The following is a 26,704-nucleotide window of genomic DNA, read 5'->3' as shown; positions in this document are numbered from 1 at the left end:
GCGTTAGTATACTGTATTGGTGTTTTTCTTTCTGGCTTACTTCACTCTATATAATAGGCTCCAGTTTCATCCACCTCCTTAGAACTAATTCAAATGTATTCTCTTTAATGGCTGAGTAATATTCCATTTTGTATATGTATCACAGCTTTCTTATCCATCCATCTGCTGATGGACATCTAGGTTAACTTCTTTTATAAATGTTGTTTATGGGCTCTTGACATTTTCCTTCTGTAATATCATTCTAGGTTTTTTGAAATACATTATTTTCTTAAAAAGAAATCAAAACATGTCAAAAAAACACTATCCTGAAAACTTCATAAATACTACAGTGTGAAGACCCCTCTGCTCAGGACATAAAGTTGATTTTTCATACATCTTAGGAACATCTGGTAAAGAACACCAGGTACGCATTAATTCATTTTATCTTTATTTTACATTTTATTTATTTTTATTTTTTGGCTGCACTGGGTCTACATTGCTGTGTGCAGGCTTTCTCTAGTTGCTGCGAGTTGGGGCTATTCTTTGTTGCACTGCACAGACTTCTCACTGGAGCGGCTTCTCTTGAGGAGCAGAGGCTCTAGGCGCATGGGCTTCAGTAGTCGCAACACGTGGGCTCAGTAGTTGTGACTCAGGGGCTTAGTTGCCCTTCAACATGTGCAATCTTCCCAGACCAAAGACTGAACCCATGTCTCCTGCATTGGCAGACGGATTCTTATCCACTGCACCACAAGAAAGTCCACATTTATTCATTTTAAAGCATTTTTGCTTGTGTTTATTTTTTGGTTGGCCTTGTTATAAAAGCAGAATTGAGCAAATATACAACACTGTAGTATTCAGAATTATTCAGATATGAATCTTGCTCTTCAGCAATCTTATTTCTCATCCTATAATTAAATGAATGTGATTTACAAATTTATTGTATATATAAGCAGATACCCCTTTTCACCACAGTGCATTCCAGAAAAATCATATTATCAAAAGGTTCACAATTTTCCATTAGTCTTTTTAATTGTGGGTTATATTCCTGAGTTGTCGTTGTTCACTTGCTAAGTTGTGTCCAACTCTTTGGGACCCCATGGACTGCAGCATGTGAGGCCTCCCTGTCCCTCCCCATCTCCCAGAGTTTGTCCAAGTTCATGTCCATTGAATCGATGATGCCATCCAACCAACTCATTCTCTGCACTCTCTTCTCCTTTTGTCGTCAGTCTTTCCCAGCATCGGGGTCTTTTCCAATGAGTCAGCTCTTCACATCAGGTGGCCAAAGTACTGGAACTTCAGTTTCAGCATCAGTCCTTCCAATGAGGATTCAGGGTTGATTTCCAATAAGTACTCAGAGTTGATTCCCTTAGGATTAGCTGGTTTGATCTTGCATTCCAAGGGACTCTCAAGAATCTTCTCCAGCACCACAATTTGAAAGCATCAATTCTTTGGTGTTCAGCCTTCTTTATGGTCCAACTCTCACATCCGTACATGACTACTGGAAAGACCATAGCTTTGACTATACGGACCTTGTTCGGTAAACTGATGTCTTTGCTTTTTAAAATGCTCAGATTGCCATATGCCATAGCCTTTCTTCTAAGAAGTAAGTGTCTTCTAATCATGACTACAGTCACCATTTGTAGTGATTTTGGAGACCAAGAAGAGAAAATCTGTCACTGCTTCCACTTTTTCCCCTTCTATTTGCCATAAAGTGATGGGACCTGATGCCATGATTTTCGTTTTTATAATGTTGAGTTTTAAGCCAACTTTTTCACTCTCCTATTTCACTTGCATCAAGAAGCTCTTTAGTTCCTCTTCATTTTCTGCCATAAGGGTGGTGTCATCTGCATACCTGAGGTTATTGATATTTCTCCCAGAAATCTTGATTCCAGCTTGTGCTTCATCCAGCCTGGCATTTCACATGATGTACTCTGCATATAAGTTAAATAAGCAGGGTGACAACATACAGCCTCGTCACTCTCCTTTCCCAAATCTGAACCTGTCAGCTGTTTCATGTCAGGTTCTGTTTCTTCTTGACCTGCAATTCCTGAGTCATACGTAACAGCAAAGAGACTACTAATACTAAAAACTCTATAATGATAGAAACATAGTAAAATCATGCTTCAGGTGCAATAAAACGGGCATCGTTATACTGTAAACACTGATTGTTCAATTATAAATGCTACTGAAAATCTGAACTGTACACTATCATAAATTGGATATACCAAGACTTAGCATGCTGTATGTTCCCCATGGTCCAGAGGTTAAGAATCCATGTTCCAATGCAGGGAACATGGGTTCAACTGCTGGTCCAAGAAGATCACACTTTCCATGGGACCATGTGTCACAACTACTGAACCCTTCCCCCCTGGAGCCCATGGTCTGCCACAACAGAAGTTACTATGATGAGAAGCCCGCACTCCAGAACTAGAGAGTAGACCCTGCTGGCTGCAACCAGAAGAAGCCCACAGGCAGTAATGGAGACCTGTGTGTGTGTGTATATATAATATTATGTACATTAATATAAATTATATTAATAATATTAATATATTATTATAGATAACATTAGTTATTTATTATATATAAATATTATATAAATAATGTAAATATAATACATTTATTATAAGTCCAAGTGAAAGTGTTAATCACTCAGTCATGTCTAACTCTTTGCAACCCCATGGACTGTAGCTCGCCGGGCTCCTCTGTCCATGGGATTCTCCAGGCAAGAATACTGGAATGGGTTGCCATTCCCTCCTCCAGGGGGTCTTCCTGACCCAGGGATTGAACCCAGGTCTCCCACATTGCAAGAAAATTCTTTACCATCTGAGCCACCAGGGAAGAGCATTTATAAACAAATAATATTAATTTATTTATTACAAATAATAAATGTATTAAAAAATAAATAGATAAATAATTTTTTTAAAAAAAGAGGGAAGTCAGAGTCCTTTAGTTACCTCACCTTAGAAGCCATCTCTGAGTCACACCAGAGTTAAGGGGATTACACCAGAAAGTAGGAATCGGTGCAGGCCATCTTAGATGCTGCCCACCACCTGTGTGCATTCCAAAGTCAACGTCTGAAGGGTAAACGTGGTTCTCCTCTTGATCACTCTCTGGGGAAGAACAGTGACTACACATGGAGGAATCACCTGGTTGTTTTCCCAGGTGAATGAATGAATGTAGCTAGGTGATCCTCACCATCCAGTAAACAACAGTGAGGTGCCATTTATCCCTCTTGATAATCAGCAGGAAGGCCTTGTAATCTTCCAGACAGCACCTGATCACCATTTCCCAAAACAAAACACAGTTCAGACTGAGTCTAAGGAAGCTCAAAGTAGTTCTTAGAGAAAGATTCAGAAATAGAACTGGTTTGGGAATTTAAAGCATTCTGTGTTCTAGTGTGTATACATATATATATATGTATATATGTATAACTCAATCACTTTGCTGTACACCTGAAATTAACACAAGATTATAAATCAACTATATTCCAATTTTTTAAAATCCCAACAAACAGCCAGCCTTAGAGAATGAGAATGTAATTCACTAACTTATAAATTGTCCCTGTTGTTGTTATCTGATGTGAACTTTATAATTCCTGTCAATATAGTCTCCCCAAAGTCCAGTCTCAGGAGTCTTATATTTTAGGTAGAAAAAAATATAAAAACCAAATTGAAATTTTTTTCTGGAACCTACTTCAAAAATAATGTGTTGTTTTGCATCCCTAATTGTGCATTTATAGTTAGTTAACTATAATAAAGCATGGGCTTCCCAGGTGGATCAAGTGGTAAAGAACCCACCTGCCAATGCAGGAGACGTAAGAGACACTGGTCCAGTCCCTGGATCAAGAAGATCCCCTGGAGGAGGAAATGGCAACCCACTCCAGTACTCTTGCCTGGAGAATCCCATGGACAGAGGAGCCTGGCAGGATACAGTCCATGGTACAAAGAGTCAGACACAACTGAACACGTACACATAATAAAGCATAGGTTCATTGTAAGGGCTGTAGCTCTAAATCTAAAAATACTTTTCTTCTATTAGGTTGTTTACTATGTCATTGGCTGGTCCAACAGAAACAAATCTGGGTGGACATTTCCCCAGCACAGCCTTCGAAAATGGCGGGAGTTCCTCAAAAAGGGAGAGCAACAGCCCAGGTTTTCCCAGGAACAGCGAGGCCTCTGCCAAGAGTGTTGATTACAGCAGATCTCGGTGTTCCTGCAGAAGCCCAAGCTCCCACTGTGATTATTCAGAAGACTTTCTGTCTGTGTGCTCAGAAACCACAGCTAGAAACAACTACTTAGAGAAGCCTACAGTAAAAGAAAAAAAGGAGAAGACGAAGTATAATGTTTCTAAAATATCCCAACCTAAAGGTAAGAAGCAAAATCTCCCAACCAAGACCAAATTTCGGGTTATAATAACATTATTATTTAATGCACTGGTAACCTGGAGTGGCCCATATTCAGTTTTATTGTTTTTCCAGATTGTACCAGTATTTATAAAATTATAAGTATTACAAGTGAATTTTTTATAGAAGGAGTAGGAAATAGAGAAATTAAGAATAATCACAAAATGACAGAAAGCCCTCTTGCCCAGCTTACCCTCCTGGAACCCATGAGTGAGGTTAGTTCCGTTTTTAGTTAACAGGTGGCCCTGTTACAGCGCACCACAGTACTTGGATTTCACGGGCTTCTTGCCTTTCATCTCAGCTGAAGAGGCAAGGTTTCAATCTCCAGTGAAATGTAACTATCTGTCTCAGCACCCCAGGAAGATGGTCTTCGAGTCCGGTGAGGCATATTGGCAAAGATGCTTTTTAGGATACAGGGCTGGTCAAAAGGCTGTTAATGTCATTTCCTTGTGGATTTTAAGAGTAGCAACAGCATCAGCTTCTAACTGTCCAAACTGAGAGTAGCTCTGCACCATCCTCGACCTCCTCACTTCCTGCCCCCTTGCCTAGACTGTGGTTATTCCCAGGCATGCAATGCCGGGCTTATAAATATTCCCTGTGTAGAAACCGCTGCCACTCTTTTCCAGCTGAGACCATCAGAACTGGTGTCAGTAAGTGGCCGAAAAACAATTAAGGGCCTGTTGAACGTGGAGCACGTCCAGTGCCACATTCACCCAGTGCCTGCCTCCCACAGCCAGCCCACCTGGGACCCTGTGAAGAGCTGGAGTCTTCAGTTGCCCTTCTTCCCAGCCTCAGAGCAGGGAGTCTTCATCTAAGACCTGACTCTGGGAGCCTTAGGGAATCCTTTGCATTTTGTATGAGTGTCTGTATCTATGTGAGTCTATTTGTGTTTGTGAACTTTCTAGGGAGAAGGACCCATGGTTTTCCTCCAGGTTCTAGAAAGGTTTCACAGCCCTTTCTCTGGAGAGGTGGGAGTCCTGCACCCACTGGCAAGGCCAGGGCAGAAGAGACTGCCAGGAAAAGCCTGAGCCACCAGGAAAGCCCATCCCAAAGAATAAACCCCCCAAAATTCAGAAGTAGTCTGGTCCCCGTGGGTTTATGACAAGAAATCATCAAACAATGTACTACATCTTACACTGAGTCTAGAATTTCACAGAACTGTGTAAGAAGGCAGTTAGTGTTTATAAAATAATTTCTACAAGAAACAAATTGCATGTTGAGTTTTAAGAGCCTTACAATACAAATTTTAAAAACTGATTCCTCATTTATTTATTCCACAAATGTTTATTGTATCCTTTATGCAAGGTACTTATTCATAAATTGGCAGCAGCCCAAATGAACTATCACTTCACAGTGGACTAGAACCTAAATTCCATGATCCAAGTGAGGGTTTCCCAGGTGACACGGTGGTAAAGAATCTGCTGCCAATGCAGAAGACTTCAATCCTTGGGTCAGGAAGATCCCTGGGAGGAGGGCATGGCACCCCACTCCAGTATTCTTGCCTGGAGAATCCCATGCACAGAGGAGCCTGGAGGGCTACAGTTCATGGGGTCACAAAGAGTTGGACACTGCTGAAGTGACTGAGCACGCAGAACCTAAATTCCATGATCCTAGTGAGGACTAGTGAATCCACTAGTGAAGACTTGTTCTCCCTTGGGTACTCTTTTGTGTGTGAATACTCTCAAATTATTTTAAGTAAATCTTGGCTGCTTCTTTAACCCAAATTTTATGCCCCTGAAGATCCCTGTACCCCAATGTGTAATGACCTTCAAACACTTGTAACATCAAGCTTTGTCACAGAATGATAACAAATATTCTTGGTGTATCCTTTTATTCTTTTCTTCCTTCACAGCCCATGTCGTGTAAGTGTTTTCCAAAAAAATTCAATCAGCAAGTAATTAAAGAATCAGTGCTTGGGTAAGGTAATTCTTGGGGTTCCCTGGTGGCTTTGTGGTAAAGAATCTGCCTGCCAGTGCAGGAGATGCAGGTTCAGTCCTGGATCAGGAAGATCCCCTGGAGAAGGAAATAGCAACCCACTCCAGGATTCTTGCCTGCAGAATTCCATGGACAGAGGAGCCTGACAGGTGCAGTCCATAGGGTCACAAAGAGTGGGACAAAACTTAGCAACTAAGTAGGCACACAAAAATGTAACTAACCTCAGCCAATAAGGCATAATGTCTAGCCAATGCAGTCCCTTCTTGAGTGAAGGTTCAATTTCTGTTCAGCTTTCTGATATATAAAAGGAGACCTCTGACCTTCAGGGGCTGGTAACACTGAATCAGGAACCACCAATAGAGACCCAGAATTCACCCAAAGATAATAGCATCAGAGATTATTTTCAATTCTCATCATAGAAAAGCACATTTTATAGCAGAAGAACATCTCATAGAGAAAAATTATAAGGATAAAATGAGAACTTCAATTTGATAGGATTTTTGCTCTGGTTAGATACTAGAGATTTATATACTTCAGTTCAGTTCAGTTGAGTCGCTTAGTCATGTCCGACTCTGCGACCACATGAATCCCAGCATGCCAGGCCTCCCTGTCCATCACTGACTCCCTGAGTCCACCCAAACCCATGTCCATTGAGTCAGTGATGCCATCCAACCATCTCATCCTCTGTCATCCCCTTCTCCTCCTGCCCTCAATCTTTCCCAGCATCAAGGTCTTTTCAGTTGAGTCAACTCTTCACATCAGGTGGCCAAAGTACTGGAGTTTCAGCTTCAACATCAGTCCTTCCAATGAACACCCAGGACTGATCTCCTTTAGGATGGACTGGTTGGATCTCCTTGCAGTCCAAGGGACTCTCAAGAGTCTTCTCCAACACCACAGTTCAAAAGCATCAATTTTTTGGTGCTCAGCTTTCTTTATAGTCCAGCTCTCACATCCATACATGACTACTGGAAAAGCCATAGCGTTGACTAGATGGGCCTTTGTTGGCAAAGTAATGTCTCTGCTTTTGAATATGCTATCTAGGTTGGTCATAACTTTTCTTCCAAGGAGTAAGCGTCTTTTAATTTCATGGCTGCAGTCACCATCTGCAGTGATTTTGGAGCCCAGAAAAATAAAGTCTGACACTGTTTCCCCTGTTTCCCCATCTATTTCCCATGAAATGATGGGACCAGATGCCATGATCTTTGTTTTCTGAATGTTGAGTTCTAAGCCAACTTTTTCACTCTCCTCTTTCGCTTTCATCAAGAAGCTCTTTAGTTCTTCACTTTCTGCCATAAGGGTGGTGACATCTGCACATCTGAGGTTATTGATATTTCTCCCGGCAATCTTGATTCCAGCTTGTGCTTCTTCCAGCCCAACGTTTCTCATGATATACTCTGCATAGAAGTTAAATAAGCAGGGTGACAGTATACAGCCTTGACGTACTCCTTTTCCTATTTGGAACTAGTCTGTTGTTCCATGTCCAGTTCGAACTGTTGCTTCCTGACCTGCATACACGTTTCTCAAGAGGCAGGTCAGGTGGTCTGGTATTCCCAATTCTTGCAGAATCTTCCTCAATTTATTGTGATCCACACAGTCAAAGGCTTTGGCATAGTCAATAAAGCAGAAATAGATGTTTTTCTGGAACTCTCTGGCTTTTTCGATGATCCAGGGAATGTTGGCAATTTGATTTCTGGTTCCTCTGCCTCTTCTAAAACCAGCTTGAACATCTGGAAGTTTACAGTTCACGTATTGCTGAAGCCTGGCTTTGAGAATTTTAAGCATCACTTTATTAGCATCTGAGATGAGTGCAATTGTGTGGTAGTTTGAGCATTCTTTGTCATTGCCTTTCTTTAGATTACTGTAAATAGGAAGCAATATATTTCTATAATTTGATTTTCAAAATGTGGTTCTTTCTTTTGTAGAAAAATTTACTTTCAGAATTCCTTCAATTATACCCTTCTTTACTGTGATTTGTCAATACAATGCCAAAACATGTGTGCACGTGGGTGCATGCTAAGTCGCTCAGTCATGTCTGACTCTTTGTGACCCCCATGGACTGTAGCCTGCCAGGCTCCTCTGTCTATGGGATTCTCCAGGCAAGGTTCATTAGTGGAATACTGGATGGGGTTGTCATGCCCTACTCCAGGGGATCTTCCTGACCCAGGGATCAAACCTGTGATTCCTTATGTCTCCTGCACTGGCAGATAGGTTCTTTACCACTAGTACCACCTGGGAAGCCCACCAAGATGTTTTGTGATAGTCATTCAAAAAACTGGTATACCTTCTCTGAGATCCGCTCTCACTGAAGTGGATCAATGATGAAAATAGCCAAATCTGAGCCTCCGAAGAGCTCCCAGTCTACCTGATGCATGATCTCTGTAGTTCTGAGAACCAAGAGAATAATTTAAAATAAGGTGTGTGTGTGTTTTTGTAAAGGTGACAGTGGATAACTGAGGACTTATTGGTGGGTGAGTGAGAGATGGCTGTGGATGTATGTGTATGAAAGACTGATCATTTCTGAGCAATGATGAAAAGGTTTTACTTTGGACCTTTATAACTATGAAGGTTTCTACACTTGCTCTGAGCTCAGAATTTTAAATAAGGGGGAAAAAATGGTATACCAAAAAAGAAAAGTTATTTTACTACGTTCATTTGCTTGGGACACCTTTTGCCCTATTGTCTTTGGGCAGAGGTGGGTGGAAGCCCTAAGGTGGGGTTGAGCAGGTATGCTTTGCAACTGATGCTGGAGCTGTGGAGAACAGGAAGGGGAAAGGCCTGCCTTTGAACCTCTTCCTACCCTGGTCTTTGGAAGAAGGGGCCACCTCCTTTAAGGTGACCTGGAAGAGAGAGAGGACCCAGCAGAGGGTAGTGCCAGCACCAGCAGGGACCTGGCTCAGGATGAGGACTTGAACCAGACTGAGGGCGCAGATGGCAGGAACAGAATGGGACTGTGACACAAAGAGGAAGATGACATCGAGACAGGACCACGACGGGGCTGGGAGGATGGGCACAGCAGTGTGACAGGAGGACAGAGGTGCTTTGAAAAGGAGGATGGGAGTGAGGGTGCACCTGGGGAAATGGCTGAGGAAAGTTGGAGCCAGTGAAGCGGGGCTTGGGCTTAGGTCTGTCCAAAGAGCTTATTTCACTGTCTGTACTGGGAAGGCATGACTGGTCTTGAGTAACAAGAGTCCCTTTTTGACTATGGACCTAGATGTACCTGTTTTTGGTGAATTAATTTAAGTGTTTTAGCTTAGTGGTTTAACAGCTAGGTGTCTTAAGAGTAGTTTAACCATTCAGCTTTTTTTTTAAAAAAAAAAAAGGAAAGTGCTAATCGCTCAGTCGTGTTTGATTCTTTGTGGCTCCATGAACTATAGCCCGCCAAGCTCCTCTGTCCATGAGGATTCTCCAGGCAAGAATACTGGAGAGAGTTGCCATTTCCTTCTCCAGGGGATCTTCCCAAACTTGTGATCAAACCCATGTCTCTTGCATCTCCTGCATTGGCAGGCAGATTCTTTACCACTGAACCACCTGGGAAACAGATAGTGTGGTCACTGAAATCTGTGTGGTCTGTCAACCCCGGATGCAGATGCTTTATCCCCAGAAAGTGTCCTCTGTCTCTGCTGGCTCATTGTTTCCATCACAGCCAGAATTGCCTTTCCCACCACTAGGCCAAACACACTGAGCCGTGTCTCAAACAATGTGTCCTCACTTGGGCCAATAGCTCAGGGCTAAGACCCCAGTGACACTGGCCACTAAGAGCCTTTCTCTGCAGGATGAGGATCATACATTTTTAAATTCTAGAATCCAGTTCCAACCACTCTTTCTCAGAATACAGGTATACTGATATAGATACAGGCACACACATGTGTACATACACAGATGCACATATGAATATCATATAAACGCACATACCTGTGGGGAAGTGGCAAAGGTACATAGACCTGAGTCTGTTTCACCACTTACGAGCTGTGTGCCCGTTGATAAGCATCATCATTAAAATGCAATAATAGACACTACTGATACCATATATAAAATAGATAACTAATGAGAACATAATATATAGGGAATTCTACTCAGTGCTCTGTGGTGACCTAAATAAGGAAATCCAAGGAAGAAGGGATGTATGTACACATATAGCTGATTCACTTTGCTGTACAGCAGAAACTAACACAACAGTGTTAAACAACTATACTCCAATGAAAATTAATTTTTTTAAAAAATGGGATAATAATACAGTGATGTTATACATACAGTTGACATACGCAAATTCAGTTATATGAGCTTGGTGTAATATCATTTAGATGCTTTTTGATCAAAATAGTTTCCTGAGCACAAACTATCTAACTGGTTAATTGAGTGCCCAGCCAAAAGCAACAAAGGAAAAACTGCCTATGTTAGATATATTGAGAGATAGAATACTTATATGAATTCTCTAAGCAATTTAATGGCTCTTTAAACATCTTTTTAAATCTATGAGACCTTCATATATAACTCTTGGCTCTAATGTTACCCTCTAATTGCCTCATAACATTTTGTTGGCAGAATTACATCAGATAATCTATTACATAAAGCATTTAATTCAATGCTTCACATATGGGAAATGCTTGGTAAGTGTTATTTACTCTTATGGTTTTTAGTTTACCTCTTATAATAGAAGTAAGTGCGGGTTTTAGAGTCAGAGAAGACCTGATTTCAATTCCTTTTATGTCACTTTGTGGTTGTGTAACCTCATGCAAAGAGTTGACTCACTGGAAAAGACTCTGATGCTGGGAGGGATTGGGGGCAGGAGAAGAAGGGGATGACAGAGGATGAGATGGCTGGATGGCATCACTGACTCGATAGATGCGAGTCTGAGTGAACTCTGGGAGTTGGTGATGGACAGGGAGGCCTGGCGTGCTGCGATTCATGGGGTCGCAAAGAGTTGGACACAACTGAGCGACTGAACTGAACTGAACTGAACCATGGACAAATGACTTATAATCCCTAGCTATAAAATGGACTACTACTGACCTTAACAGGATTGCATTAAATGAGATCGCTGGACTTAAAGTACCTAGCATAAAGCATGAGTATTCATTCAGTGTTAGTTCCTTCCCCTTCTACCTTGTGTGTGTATGTGTATATGTGTGTGGGAGTAGGGGGGAAGGGGGGCATGGGTATTACAGATACCTGCATACTTACATATCTATATGCATATGATTGGACTTCCCTGGTAACTCAGCTTGTAAAGACTCCATCTGCAATGCAGGAGACCCTGGTTTGATTCCTGGTCAGGAAGAGCCTCTGGAGAAGGGACAGGCCACCCACTCCAATATTCTTGCCTGGAGAATCCCCATGGATAGAGGAGCCTGGCGGGCTACAGTCCATAGGATCACAAAGAGTCGCACATGACTGAGCAACTAAGCACATACATATGACTATAGTAACAGACTGGATTATCTTCTTACACAGGCCAGAAGGAAATCTCGGTTAGAAAAAAGCACAGCTGGAATGTACCATTTCTCAACTCTCAGATCAGTGTGGCTGCCCAGCGACGCGATGCCATGGCCCACCGCATCCTGTCAGCGAGGCTTCATAAGATCAAAGAACTAAAGAATGAGTTAGCTGATCTGCACCACAAAGCGGAGGCCACAGTCATAGAAAACCAATTTCTGAAACAACTCCAGCTTAAGCACTTGAAAGCTATAGGAAAATATGAGAATTCACAAAATAATCTACCTCAAATTATGGCCAAACATCAGAACGAAGTGAAAAATTTAAGGCAGCTCCTCAGGAAATCCCAGGGAAAAGAAAGAGCTGTGTCGAGGAAGCTGAGAGAGACAGACAGTGAGCTGCTGAGGACAAAAGATGCCTTGCAGGCACTGCAGAGGATTTCTGAAGACAAGAGTCTTTCAGAGAGAGAAGAGCTCACTCAGAGGTTGTCCATTCTTACAGCAAAGATGGAGGCAAACGACAAAAAGATACAGGTCTGTACTTCAGAGGCCTAGAAACATTAAGGTTCCAAAAGCAATCTGGAGAGGGTGTGCATTCATCATACTTGCCTGAGGAATGAAGCACTACTGGGCTGAGCACACGGATGGTGAGATGGGGTGGGGGCAGGAACGGGAGGTGTGCAGGAGAAACAGAAACAGCCCCTCTTGTTGTGGACTGAGCCAGGGCTCCTTCTGTGTTTGTGTCACACAACCTAACTCAGGTCCACTCATCCACGGGCAGCAAAGCCAGTCTACTGACCCTGCGCTGAAGTGCTAAAGGAAAGCGCAGCATTTATTGCAAATGCCAAGCAAGGAGTCCAGGTAGTTAGTGATCAAAACGCCTGAAATCCCCCAGTGGCTTTCAGGGAAAAATTTTTAAAGACAAGGTTGGGGTGGTGTGTTATGTGATCAGTTCATGGACATTCCTCTGACTGGTTGGTGGTGAGGTATTCAGGAGTCAGCATCATCAACCTTCTGGTTCCAGCCAGTCTGGGGTCTATGTGCTTGTGGGCAGCATGCAGTTAAACTTCTTCTACCTGGTGGGGGTTCAGTATCTGCAAAACAACTCACAGAAAATGGCTCAGAATATTACCTATAGCCCTTGAGGAGGAACTAGAAGTTCTTAACTTTAATAGCTAAACTATTATTTTCTCTTGTGCTGTGTTTAGTCGCTCAGTCATGTCTAACTCTTTGCTACCCCATGGGCTATAGCCTATCAGGCTCCTCTGTCTATGGGATTTTCCAGGCAAGAATACTGGAGTGGGTAGCCATTCCTTTCTCCAAGGTATCTTCCTGACCTAGGGATCAAACCTGGGTCTCCTGCATTTCAGGCAGCTTCTTTACCATCTGAGCCACCAGGGAAACAAATTGTCTTACTTTACTATTTTCATTTCTTTCTGCATCTTCTCACTTCTCTGATTAAAATTACTCTTTGGAACTCAGGCAAGTTATAGGAGGCTAAAGGTTTTCTAAATACAGGAGGCAGATGGAGGACATGTGGTGGGGAGGGGTCCCTATTCCAGAAAAAGCCCCATAGTGTCCTACTGGGTTACAGTGGGGCTCATTTATCTGGAAATGACCATTCTCTGAGATGGTCTGGCTGCCAGGGTTAGGGGAATCTGTTCACATGCTGGAGGGCGGTGTGTCGTGCTGTGTCATGCTGTGCTATGTTGTGGGAAACCTTTCTTAGAAAGTGAGCCTCTGCTCCAAACTGCTTCTGAAAAGATCACTTCTCTAAACTGTAAGTGCATCTCCTCACACCCTTCCTTGTTCTCTCCCTCATCCATCTGTCCAGTCTGACCACAAAGACCCATGTCCTGGAAACAGACAAGTTGTCTAGTAACATTCCTGGAGACAGATAGGGGAAAGGAATGTAGATCACTGCAGGAATGGATAGGTTGGTATTCCTCAAGGGTGCACGGTGGTTAAAAGCCTGGGTTTACAAGGAGTGACTTGGGAGAACACTGATTACACTGAGAATTCTGCCTATTCTACATTAGGTGGTTTTGGTCTCTATGAACACAAAATGGAATGGACACAAATGGAATTAACTTATTCTTTCATTCCTTAATGGTGAGAGACAAGTGTTTTCTATGAAATAGAAATCATTCATGAAGTAGACAAGTATTTACTTGAAATAATAAGACATTAAGTTCATTTCAGCCATTTCTCAGTTATTTCTTTCTTTTTTGGTAAAAATCCTCCTCTATTTTCAAAGAGAATTTTCTCACATAAAATGGATATGTGAGCTACAGGACATAATGAGGAACGTCCTTTTTTACTGACGTAAATAGTGTACCAAGTTTCTAATGTTTGGTCTTTCAGGTAGCACTGAATCCATCTTAGCATCTGTCTGTCATGTGAAAGTACATGTATTCGTATCTCATCTACATATTTTTACAGATATGTTTAAGTAGTTCATGTCTCTATACTACAACCAAAACCAAAAAGAATTCAAGAACTACTTAGCTATTTTCTTATCAGGAGCACTTGGTCATATAGGAGATTTCATTTGATTTTAGGGCATTTGGTAGGGGGAAAACATTTGTGGGACAAAACATGTAGGTATTTTTTTTAATGTTAATATTTTAGAAAGTGTGATTTTAAAGATTATTTCATTTCAATCCCATTAGTTTATCATATTTTACAATTTAATGAGAAAGTGTTAATGTTATAATGAGGGAATCCATAAAGGGAAACTTTATGGTAAAAAAGGAAAGAAAAGGTCTTTAGGCCAACCTCCTGTTAAAGTCCTGCTCAAACAGTTCTCCAGTAAAACATGTCTCATTCCAGAAAGGTGAATAGGCAATAGTAAATCCTGCATTTTTATATAAGGTTATTGGAGAAGGAAATGGCAACGCACTCCAGTACTATTGCCTGGAAAATCCCATGGACAGAGGAGCCTAGTAAGCTACAGTCCGTGGGGTCGCAAAGAGTCGGACACGACTGAGCAACTCCACTCCACTCCACTCCATTGTGCTAATAAGTCAGTCATTTCACTGTCTCACACATAACTCATTCACACAGGTGTGGCTCTGTGAGGCCCCAGCATAATTTCCAGTCTCGGTTATCTGAGAATCACAGTCCCACAGAATCATGATCTGCACTGATGCTGGTAAAGCTTTCAGCAAGAGATGCTTGAAAGATTTTCACAGAGTGCACTATGCCAAGTTAGCATAATACTTCATTTCAATACAATTGCTTAGGTTTAGTTTGAAAGTGTAACACTGCTGCTGCTGCTGCTGCTGCTTAAGTCACTTCAGTCTTGTCCGACTATGTGCGACCCCAGAGACGGCAGCCCACCAGGCTCCCCCGTCCCTGGGATTCTCCAGGCAAGAACACTGGAGTGGGTTGCCATTGCCTTCTCCGAAAGTGTAACACTGATTATACTTATTGATTTTCAGGCTCTGTTCCCCCCCCCAAAATTTCTTTTTTATCAACTTCCAGAGTGTAAAAAACATCAGACTGTAAACATGATATATATTCTCTAGCATTGGGATCTGAGATTTTTGGGCTTTGTGCCTCTCTGTGCGTGTATGATAATTTTTAGTTCTAATATGTGTTCTCCCCACTAAACTTATATTAAAATCTTGAACTTTTCATAAGTGTAATTAGTGTCATTACAGTTGACGTTTTGTGTAATACTACACTGGTCACAAAGAGCTGAAATATGTACTGTTTTCAGGGCTTGGAGAAACAATTGAGGCTGAACAATAAAGCCTTTACTCGGCAGCTGACCTTTGAGAACCGGAAGACCTTAGCAGCTCAGGCTGCCACAAAGACTCTGCAGATGGAAATAAAACACCTTCAACAAAAACTTAAGGTACTTTTTTTTTTAAAGCAAAATGTACCAAAACTTGTGAAATTCAGCTTCCAAAAATATCAGAGCTGTTGTTGTTCAGTCATGTCCGACTCTTTGTGACCCCATGAACTGCAGCACACCAGGCTTCCTTGTCCTTCACTATCTCCCAGAGCTTGCTCAAACTCATGTCCACTGGTTCGATGATGCAAACCCACAATCTCATCCTCTGTTGCCCCATTTTCTTCTTGCCCTCATCCTTTCCAGCATCAGGGTCTTTTCCAATGAGGCGGCTCTTCCTATCAGGTGGCCAAAGTATTGGAGTTTCAGCTTCAGCATCAGTGTTTTCAATGAATATTCAGGACTGATTTCCTTTAATATTGACTGCTTTGATCTCCTTGCACTCCAAGGGATTCTCAAGAGTTTTCTCCAACACAATAATTTGAAAGCATCATTTCTTTTGTGCTCAGGCTTCTTTATGATACAACTCTCACATCTGTACATGACTACCAGAAAAACCATAGCTTTGACTATACAGACAGTTCAGTTCAGTTCAGTCGCTCAGTTATCTCTGATTCTGTGACCCCGTGGACTGCAGCATGCCAGGCCTCCCTGTCCATCACCAACTCCCGGAGTTCACTCAAACTCAGGTCTGTCTAGTTGGTGATGCCATCCAGCCATCTCATCCTCTGTCGTCCCCTTCTCCTCCTGCCCACAATCCCTCCCAGCATCAGAATCTTTTCCAATGAGTCAACTCTTTGCATGAGGTGGCCAAAGTACTGGAGTTTCAGCTTTAGCATCATTCCTTCCAAAGAAATCCCAGGGCTGATCTCCTTCAGAATGGACTGGTTGGATCTCCTTGCAGTCCAAGGGACTCACAAGAGTCTTCTCCAACACCACAGTTCAAAAGCATCAATTCTTCAGTGCTCAGCTGTCTTCACAGTCCAACTCTCACATCCATACATGACTACTGGAAAAACCACAGCCTTGACTAGACGGACCTTTGTTGGCAAAGTAATGTCTCTGCTTTTGAATATGCTTTCCTTCCAAGGAATAAGTGTCTTTTCATTTCATGGCTGCAATCACCGTCTGCAGCCCAAAAAGATAAAGTCTGACACTGTTTCCACTGTTTCCCCATCTATTTCCCATGAAGTGATGGGACCAGATGCCATGATCTTCATTTTCTGAATGTTGAGCTTTAAGCCAGCTTTTTCACCCTCCTCTTTCACTTTCATCAAGAGGCTTTTCAGTTCCTCTTCACTTTCTGCCACAAGGATGGTGTCATCTGCATATCTGAGGTTATTGATATTTCTGCTGGCAATCTTGATTCCAGCTTGTGCTTCTTCCAGCCCAGCGTTTCTCAACACTTTAGTGGAACCCAAAATAAATTTTTGGATTAAAGAATTAACTTATAACATTAAAATAGTTAGAATAATTTTCAGTTCAGTTCAGTCACTCAGTCGTGTCCTACTCTTTGTGACCCCATGAATTGCAGCACACCAGGCCCTGTCCATCACCAACTCCTGGAGTCAACCCAAACCCATGTCCATTGAGTCAGTGATGCCATTCAACCATCTCATCCTCTGTCATCCCCTTCTCCCCCTGCCCTCAATCTTTCCCAGCAGCAAGGTCTTTTCAAATGAGTCAGTTCTTCACATCAGGCGGCCAAAGTACTGGAGTTTCAGCTTCAACATCAGTCCTTCCAATGAACACCCAGGACTGATCTCCTTTAGGATGGACTTGTTGGATCTCCTTGCAGTGCAAGGGACTCTCAAGAGTCTTCTCCAACATCTGAGTGGCCCATAAATTCATTTTATTTGTTTTTTGAAGGATAGTTTATTTACAATATTATGTTAGTTTCAGGTAGAAAGTGGTTCAGTTATATTTTTTCAGGTTATTTTCCATTGTAGGTTATTATAAGATCTTGAATATTATTGCCTGGGTTATACGGTAAATCCTTGTTGCTTATCTACTTTACATACACATAAATTCATTTTAAAGTCTCACTTGCTTCTTACAAAACTGACTTTTACAGTATGGCCTAACTTGGAAGGTATTCAGTTCAGTTCAGTTCAGTCGCTCAGTCGTGTGATGCCATCCAGCCATCTCATCCTCTGTTGTCCCCTTCTCCTCCTGCCCCTAATCCCTCCCAGCATCAGGGTCTTTTCCAATGAGTCAACTCTTCGCATGAGGTGGCCAAAGTACTGGAGTTTCAGTTTTAGCATCAGTCCTTCCAAAGAACACCCAGGACTGATTTCTTTTAGAATGGACTGGTTGGATCTCCTTGCAGACTCCTCAAGAGTCTTCTCCAAGACCACAGTTCAAAATAGTGTCAAGTGAAATATGTTAAACAGAGAAAGACAAATACTGTATGATATCACTTAAATGTGGAGTCTAAAAAATACAACAACCTAGTGAATATAACAAAAAAGAAGCAGACTCATGAGTATACAGAACAAACTTGTGGTTAACAATGGGGAGGGAGAGGTGGAAGGGTACTATAGGGGTAGGAAAGGAAAACGTTCAAACTATTAGGTATAAACTAAGCTACAGGGAAACACAGTACAATACAGGGAATATAGCCAATATTTTACAATAAGGAGTATAACCTTTAAAACTTGTGATCACTACACCACACCTGTAACTTATATAATACTATACATCAACCATACTTCAATTTTTCTCAGAAAACCAGGGTGTCAAACCTTTTGTTTTGCCAAGACTTAAAAAGTCAGCACTGAAATCTCAAGCTAAAGAGCAGTATTTTTGTTCCAGGTCCCACCCACCCTGCACTGGCTGTACAGACGAAAGTTTCTGTGATGAGGACAGTGTTCTCTCTCACTGTCCAACCCTGTGGTCACCACTCACATACAGGACTGAGCATCCACAATACGGGTCATGTGACTCAGAACTAAATATTTTTAGTTCTACTTAATCCAAGGAACAACATGATTAGTGGCCACTGAATTGCACCACAAAGAACAGTAAACTTCTTGGCGCAGACCCAGGGAACAGAAAAAAAACTGTGAAAGAATTTGGCTTGCAAACTCTTCAAAATATTGTCTGAGTCACAATGGTTTATCACTCTGTTTAAAAGCTAGTGCTTTTTTGGGACTTCCCTGGTGGTCCAGCAGCTAAGACTCCCCAAAACAAGGGACCCAGGTTCAATCCCCAGTCAGGAAACAAGATCCCACATGCCACAACTAAGACTCACCGTGGCCCAAATAAATACATATTTTTTAAAAAAGAACTAATTTTTTTATGTTGGGAATGATATACCATGATATGGCCAATTTCTGCTAGAGCTTACCAAGCTCCTCACATTAAATAGTTTTTTACAGAAAATGAAGGTTGATAAAAGTAAACACTTATAGAAATATTGGTATTGTGGTTCTTTATAGGAGAAGGATCGAGAGCTCGAAATTAGAAACATCTATACTAACCGGATACTCAGAAATTTACATGACAAAGAAGATTATCCAAAAGGTAAAGCATGTTTCAATTATTTTTGCTTGAAATCTGTTTTAAAGTATGTAGTCAAATTTTCCTAACTAATATCATCAATATAATGGACATTTTTTTCAAGTTAATTTATGTATTTTAATTGGAGGCTAATTACCTTATTGTACTGGTTTTTGCCATACATTCACATGACTCAGCCATGGGTGTACATGTGTCCCTATCCTGAACCCCTCTCCCACCTCCCCCCCCATCCCATCCCTCAGGCAGTGCACCAGCCCTGAGCACCCTGTCTCATGCATCGAACCTGGACTGGCCATCTATAAATCATCCCACCCTCGCCTTCTTCCACAGAGTCCAAAAGTCTATTTTTTAAAAAATCATTTTGTTAGGCACTGTAACATAATATAGAATGATGAACCCACCCCATGGTTGAAACAGCTAGAAGAAAACAGAGATGCAGTCCTTCTGCCCATCGTCGGCTCGGTCCTTTATGTCCTCACTCGCATGAATGAGGGGATAACTTTCAGTTTGATGCAACATGTCTGCCAAATACTGAACTTTGTAGGTAGATCTGTCATCCAGTGTGTGGATTTTTTGTTTTGTTTTCTGTTTGGGTTTTTTTTTTTTTTTTGGCGGAGCCTCATGGCATGTGAGATCCTAGTTCCCAGACCTAGGAATGGAACTCACACCCCCTGCAGTAGAAGCACCGAGTCCTAACCACTCACTGGACCACCAGGGAGGACCCTGTGTAGATTTTTAAGGTTACCTTTATTTAGGTACCTTTGGCTCAGATGGTTAAGAATCTGCCTGCAATGCAGGAGACCGGAATTCAATCCCTGGGTTGGGAATGGCAACCCACTCCAGTATTCTTGCCTGGAGAATGTCATGGACAGAGGAGCCTGGCAGGTATAGCCCTTGGGATGTAAAGAGTTGGACACGACTGAGCAACTAACACTCTCACCTCAATACAGTGGGTTTCCTGGGTTACTCAGTGGTAAATCCACCTGCCAATGCAGGAGACAAAGGAGAGGCAGGTTCGATCCCTGGGTCAGGAAGATCCCCTGGAGGAGGAAATGGCAAACCCACTGCAGTATTCTTGCCTGGGAAATCCCATGGACAGAGGAGCCTGGCAAGCTACACTCCATGGGGTCGCTAAGAGTCAGACACAACTGAGTATGCATAAACCTCAGTGCAGTGCCCCCATTTTAAGTGTGCAGTCCAGTGGGTTTTGACATGTGCTTATACCCATGTAACCATTACCTCGGTCTAGATGTAGAATATGGCCGTCTCCTCAGGAGGTGCCCTTGTCCCTGGCAGTCAGGTCAGGGATCCTCCAGCCCCAGCCCAAAGCCACCTCTGACCTCCCTTCAGTCACAATTGCTCAGTTTGCCTGTTCTACAGATTCACAAGTGGGATTATACAGCAGGTCCTCTTTTGTATCTGTCTTCTCTTGTTCAGCATAGTGTGTTTGAGACTCATCTATGCTGTGCTATTATCATTAGTTTGTACCTTTTTATTGCTGTGTTGTATTTGTCATTCAGTCATGTCCGACCCTTTGCGACCCCATGGACTGTATGTAGCCCACCAGGCTCCTCTGTCCATGAGATTTCCCAGGCAAGAATACTGCAGTGGGTTGCCATTCCTTTCTCCAGGGGATCAGTAGTACCTTTTCCTTCAAGACAGGATGTACTTACTCACTCCCCACCCCACCCCCGACAGACAAGACCTTCCAGCAAGATTCTGCTAAGAAGAGGAACAACAGAAACACCTCTTATTTTGCTAGAAGAAGTAACTATGTGTTTACGTTTCAAGGCAACAATCTCTTTGCTTTTGGTTTATAATCCAGAATAACAGCCAGCAGAGATGATAAAATCAAACATGGGGTTATTTAAATAGGATAAAACCTCCGAAGAAAGTGGCTACCAGATTTAGAAGTCGTGAACTTTAGCATGGGCGATCTAACCATTGATAACCAAGAGCTCTGACACAGGAGACATGGTGGCGCCCCTATCGCAACTGCAGAACTATGCATCTGAACCCCTCCTGCCAGCAGGGGCCGCTGTGTCCTCCCAGAGCAATGCCCACCCATCCTCATGCCTGCTTGTATGGGCACCACTGTGATACCCATAACCTCTGAGGCCCAAAACAGGACAAAAGTGCTAACGAGGCAGAGGAGAAAGTGAAACTGGCAAATGATTCATATTTACTGAACATCTTTAGAAAATGTCTAGTATACTTTGTTTCATTATTACGTTACCAACTTCAGTTGTTATTTTCTATTTAAAATCAACATTGCTTCCAAATGTAAGTTATGCTTCTCACATATATTGAATGTAACTGTTCTGTAGTTTCTTCAACAAAGTCAGTACAAGCAGACAAGAAAAGTTTTCCATTTACGAGTATGAGACACCAGGAAACCCAAAAATCGGAAGATGTTCCACCTTGGACAACTAAGGTACAGCAAATTTGAATTCTTGAAGTGTCTAATTAAACATACTTTTGCAAACATAGGCTTTACACACTTGTTCTATACAAAAAGTTGTTGTAGTCATTAAATAAAGCACAATTTAAAATTATCTCTACCACCAAAAAATATTTTTTGCCACTTTTCTAAATTATAGAGCAAAAAGACAACAGGAAACAATGGTCATAAAGAGAAATCTATTGAAATAATCCATGCAATTCCTCCCTGTATCAGCAAACTACCAAACCAAGAGGATGCCAAGAGAAAATATGAAGGTAATTTTAACAACTAGTAAAAGTCTCCTTTACACTTTGTTTTTTTAAGTTGTGAATTACTCACTATGTTTGTGTTTAAAAATATACATAAAACAGATGTGTTCAGTTGAGAGAACTGTTATAAAATAAACACCTGCTTTTTTTTAAGTTGTGAATTACTCACTAAATGTGTGTTTAAAAGTATACATAAAACAGATGTGTTCAGTTGAGAGAACTGTTATAAAATAAACACCTGCGTAGCCACTGCCTTGTTTAAGAAACAGAACATGAGCATCCCCTGGGACACCCTGTGGGCTCTTCATAACCATAACGCTCTTGCCCCGCCCCATCACCACCACCAAAAGCAACCTCGACATTCCATTTTCTGCCACAGCTCCCAAACCTGTGTGTATCCTAAACAACATATTCACTTTGGAAAACTGAGTCTCAAACCCAAACCCAGCTGAATTAAGGGAAGCACCGCCCCTGAAGAAGATTCCAGAGCAGGCAGGCTGGATACAAACTGGCTGCATCTTCCCTGAGGGCACAGGGCCTGGCCAAGGTCAAGGTCACTCACAGTCCTGGGGGATGGGAACCCATAAGAGCCAGACATGTGGCAGGGTTGCTCTGCTGGTGCAGGGAGAGGCCCCGTGCACTGGGCTCTGGAGCATTCTCAGCCCACCCAGGCTGCAGACACCACAGTGGGAGGGATGCCTCCACCAGGCTATGGGCCGGTCAGGATGGACCAAGGATGCTAGAGGCTAGGGGGTTAGCTAGCAGAGTCTTGGTGATGCCAGCCCTTAAGGTTTAAGCCCTTGGCCTCAGGCCTGGTGCCCTTTGCCTCTGTGGTCCAGGGGCTCCCATCACACTTCCTGCTGATTCTTGCCCCCCTTCTTCCTGTATCCTCCTGTAATGAATGCCATCCTGGACAAGGAGCAAAACCTCTACTGGCTTCTTGAGAAACAGGTGCACATTAGGGAACTCTGTGTACCTTTCCCTGGGGATGTCATGGTTCTACCCTAGACTTGGTTAGTAATGGACTGGAAAGAAAATTCTAGTACAAAGATCATTTTCCCTCAGAATGTCGAAGACACTCCCCCATTGTTTCCATGTTAAATTATTGATATAGGGGCATCTGGGTGACCCTCCACCCAGCTGGGCAAGCACAACCCCCTGGAAAGAGCAGCCACAGGAAAGACCTCCCAGGGGGCCCTCAGGGCCTCGGGCAGTGGGCCTGGAGAGGCCACATCTTAGCTGTGGGGCCCAAGTGGCTTTATTTTCTTTCTGTAATGTTTATTTAGTTGGCCATGCCAGGTCTTAGTTGCAGTATATCCAACTCTTTGTGACCCCAATGGACTGTAGCCCAGGATACTTTCCTGATTCTTGCCTGATTCTCCAGGCAAGAATACTGCAGTGGGTTGCCATTTCCTTCTCAAGGGGATCTTTCTGACCCAAGGATCGAATCTCAGTCTCCTGGTTTGCAAGCATATTCTGAGCCACCAGGAAAGCTTTATTTTCTTTTTGTAATGTTTATTTATTTGGCTGGGCCAGGTCTTAGTTGTGACATGTAGGATCTAGTTTCCTGACCAGGAATCAAACCCAGGCCCCCTGCATTGGGAGTGCAAAGTTTTAGCCACTGGACCACCAGGGAAGTCCCCAAATGGCCTTAGAATGAAGTTTAAACAGACCCCAGGTCGGGTTGCACCACCTGGAAAACCACTGCTCCAATGCAGTAAATACTGGTTCTGTTTATGTTTTCCACCTGTTTTTTAGTCCATTTTGGTAATGGCTCAGAAGATAAAGTATCTGCCTGTAATGCAGGAGATCTGAGTTCAATCTCTGGGTTGGGAAGATCCCCTGTAGACGGAAATGGTAACCCACTCCAGTATTCTTGCCTGGAGAATCCCATGGACAGAGGAACCTGGTGGGCTACAGTCCATGGGGTTACAAAGAGTCAGACACCACTGAACAACTAACACTCACACATATTGTCCTAGAAAGTTTCTTCATTTGCTTGACAAATATTTTCTGAGCATATACTGTGTGTCTGGGACTGCTCCAAATACTGGGGGAAAATGCCATGCTCTCAGGATCCTGTGCCCTTGGGGAGATCAGCAGTGATGGAGGGCAATGGGTATGAAAAAGAGGGTCCAGACTAAGGAGGGGGTGGGGAGGAGGGGTGGAGGGAAGGACAAGGTTGAGTCCAGACAGCTCAGGAGAGACCAGTAAGGACATGACCTACTCCTGGCACAGAATGTCCTAGGGATGCCAGGGCCAGAGGAGGAGTCGTACAAGGGCTGTGGCCTCCAGGAATATCCCCAGGAGCTGGAACCGGCTGGAGCAGAGGAGGGAGCAGACCCACTTCTGGGGCCAGGGAGGCCAGGCGGGGACAGGGGAGGCAGGGGAAAACAAGCACATTCCCCCCATGGTCTCAAATGTTATCATTCTCATCAGGTGTTATAAGGCATAATATTAACAGTTATTTAGTATGTTTGACTAGCTTCTAGGCTCACCATTAATTCTTGAAACATACTACTTTCTCCTCCTAGTATTTTTTTTTTCATTTTCCTAGAGTGTAGGTAAATTATTTTACTCAAGAGTTTATTCACATGAGAAAACGTTTCAACTCTCTGCATACCCAACTGTGTCCCCATTCTCCCTCACAAACGATGGCCTCGCTGAGTGGCCGGCAGGGAGTGATGCTGTTTCCTCAGAACCCACGCAGGTCTGGTCCTGGGACGAGCAGAGGGCTGCACACAGGGTTTCCTGGGTGCCCGGGGAAGAAGCAGCAGAAGAAAGAGCATCTCTGCACCTGACGGTGTTCTGCGATTGTGTCTTCTGTCAGCACAGGCTACCTTCTCATTCTCTATAATTACTGCCCAGATTGCACAGCCCCAAGCGTTCTTGGGGGCTTCCCAGGTGACACTAATGGTAAAGAACCTGTCTGCCAATGTCTACACAGGAAACATAAGAGACTGGGTTCGGTCTCTGGGTCGGGAACATCCCCTGGAGTAGGAAATGGCAACCCACTTCAGCATTCTTGCCTGGAAAATCCCATGGATGGAGGAGCCTGGAGTCTACAGTTCTTGGGTCCTAAAGAGTTAGACACGACTGAAGAGACTTAGCATGCATGCACTTGGACTCCTTCCAGGGATATTCGGGATATTTCACTCTTACTAAATCAGGCTACAGTGAACATCCTTAGACACACTTTTGTATATTTTGGTAGAGTTTGGTTCTAAAAGGGAAGTTGTTGGGTCTAAGGGCATGCTCACCTAAAATTTTGATAGATACTTCCAAATCACTATCCAGGTTACCTACCATCTTACTCACCCACCAATGGGGAACAAAAGTTTCCATTTCCCCATATTCTCACCAGTTCTGAAAATTACTTGCCAATTGGATGAGTGAAAAATACTCTCATTGTTTTTTAATTGGCACAACCTAGCTGGTGATGTTGAACATCTGTTAATAATGTATTGGCAAAGTTTATGAACATCATTTTCTTTTGGCTTCATAATTTTCACTTATCTGGTATGTTCTTCAAAAGTATAACATATCAGACTTGCTAATAGCACCTTTCCCTGTATTCTAGGGTTGTACGCATTACTTTTATTCCCTTTTTGTCATTTTAATGTGCTTGTCAGGAGGTATAAATAAGTGTGCTCAACATGCCCTCTTGAAACAGAAATTTATTAATTTTAAAGATCAATAAATTGACTATTTTTCTACTACAGATTTACCCAAGGAAGAACAATATTTGGAAGCACAACCGTCTCTGAAGAATACTGGACAACAGAGAGACAGAACAGAAAATCAAGAAAAGAAGACCACTTTGGTGAAAGAACAGGAACTACCACCAAAAAGAACTGAAGTAATCCATCCCGAAGGGGAAGGTGGTCAGGAAGACGATACAGAAAAAGACAAGTGTAAAAGAAGTCCAGAAATCAGTGACATGGGTGATATGCCAGATAAAAATGCTGCTCCAAATTTCAAAATACCCTTCAGACAAAGAAAGCATTATTCATTCACAGAAGCAATCGAAAACCTGCATCACGGGCTTCCCGCCTCAGGTGGGCTGGTCAGTGCAGGCAGCACGAGGTACACTCATAGCACAGGCAAGCACCACAGTCACTTGGAAGAAATGAAGCTGGAGCATCCTGCCATCGCCCACGAACCCTCCTTTGCTAAATCTTCCAGAACAAAGGCAAAAGACACAACTTTCAGGGAGAAGAGAAGCAATCTAGTGGAGGAACTCTTTGGATCAGGCTCTGTCTTAAAAAACAACCAAACAAGTAATACTGTTATGAAAGAGCCTGAGGAGACTTTGCAGAGTACAAAGATACATCATCTACCCCCTAGCCAGGCATCCACCAGCAATGCTTTTGGAGATTCTGGAGTAACTGTAGTAAATTCTATTAAGTCATCTTCACCCGCAGAAGGAAAGACAAAGATAATTATTTAAATATAATCAGTATCCTAACCCACTCTGGCTTTATGGGCCTTTAGTCTTGTAACTTAAATGTGTGTTTTCAATACTTAAACTGATTTTTTAAAATTAAGGTTTTGTTTTATTTCTAATCTAATTTTAAAAGTCCGTTGTATATTAGCCAATGACAACATTTCAAATACAAAATTACATCTTTTTTTCCTACAACTGAAACATGTCCACTATCTTTTGGAAGACTAATTCATTATATTATTTCAATATTCCATGGGGCTACATAGCTAATAAGTCTAAGTTAGTCAACCCAAAACATACACTTCTCATACCTGTCAGAACCTATCAGGAATCAGACTACACTGTAACTTAAAAACATGGAAGCAGCTCTGAAAGAGAATATAATAAGTCTCTCTTTTCTTTTTTTTTAAAAAGCATATTGATTACCAAGCTTGGTTTTATGAAAATTATTTTTGAGCATCTCTTATTCAGGTAAA

At 42.5% G+C, this 26,704-nt stretch overlaps 1 protein-coding gene and 2 non-coding genes across 3 annotated transcripts; all 3 read left to right on the top strand.

The window, feature by feature from the left end:
- Positions 1 to 4,027: 4,027 nt before the first annotated feature.
- On the top strand, positions 4,028 to 26,231 carry LCA5L (lebercilin LCA5 like). The gene is made up of 7 exons (XM_068984974.1): positions 4,028 to 4,346; positions 11,768 to 12,282; positions 15,473 to 15,610; positions 18,988 to 19,072; positions 21,397 to 21,503; positions 21,670 to 21,787; positions 25,504 to 26,231. The coding sequence occupies exons 1-7, from the start codon at positions 4,028 to 4,030 to the stop codon at positions 26,229 to 26,231; spliced, it is 2,010 nt and encodes a 669-aa protein (XP_068841075.1).
- Positions 8,627 to 8,706, top strand: LOC138093963 (small nucleolar RNA U2-19). The gene has a single exon (XR_011146181.1). It is a non-coding gene; the product is annotated as a small nucleolar RNA U2-19 (small nucleolar RNA).
- LOC138093956 (small nucleolar RNA U2-30) lies at positions 8,836 to 8,905 on the top strand. The gene has a single exon (XR_011146180.1). It is a non-coding gene; the product is annotated as a small nucleolar RNA U2-30 (small nucleolar RNA).
- Positions 26,232 to 26,704: the final 473 nt, after the last annotated feature.

Source organism: Capricornis sumatraensis, chromosome 1 (genome assembly GCF_032405125.1).
Source record: "Capricornis sumatraensis isolate serow.1 chromosome 1, serow.2, whole genome shotgun sequence".
Classification (NCBI taxonomy): Eukaryota; Metazoa; Chordata; class Mammalia; order Artiodactyla; family Bovidae; genus Capricornis; species Capricornis sumatraensis.
This window is presented reverse-complemented; position numbering and strand designations above follow the sequence as displayed.

Coding starts and splice junctions, on each gene's coding strand:
- LCA5L (XM_068984974.1), top strand. CDS start 4,028: ATGTCATTGGCTGGTCCAACAGAAACAAATCTGGGTGGACATTTCCCC. Junction 4,347..11,767: donor TAAAATATCCCAACCTAAAG/GTAAGAAGCAAA, acceptor CTTCTTACACAG/GCCAGAAGGAAATCTCGGTT. Junction 21,788..25,503: donor TGCCAAGAGAAAATATGAAG/GTAATTTTAACA, acceptor TTTCTACTACAG/ATTTACCCAAGGAAGAACAA.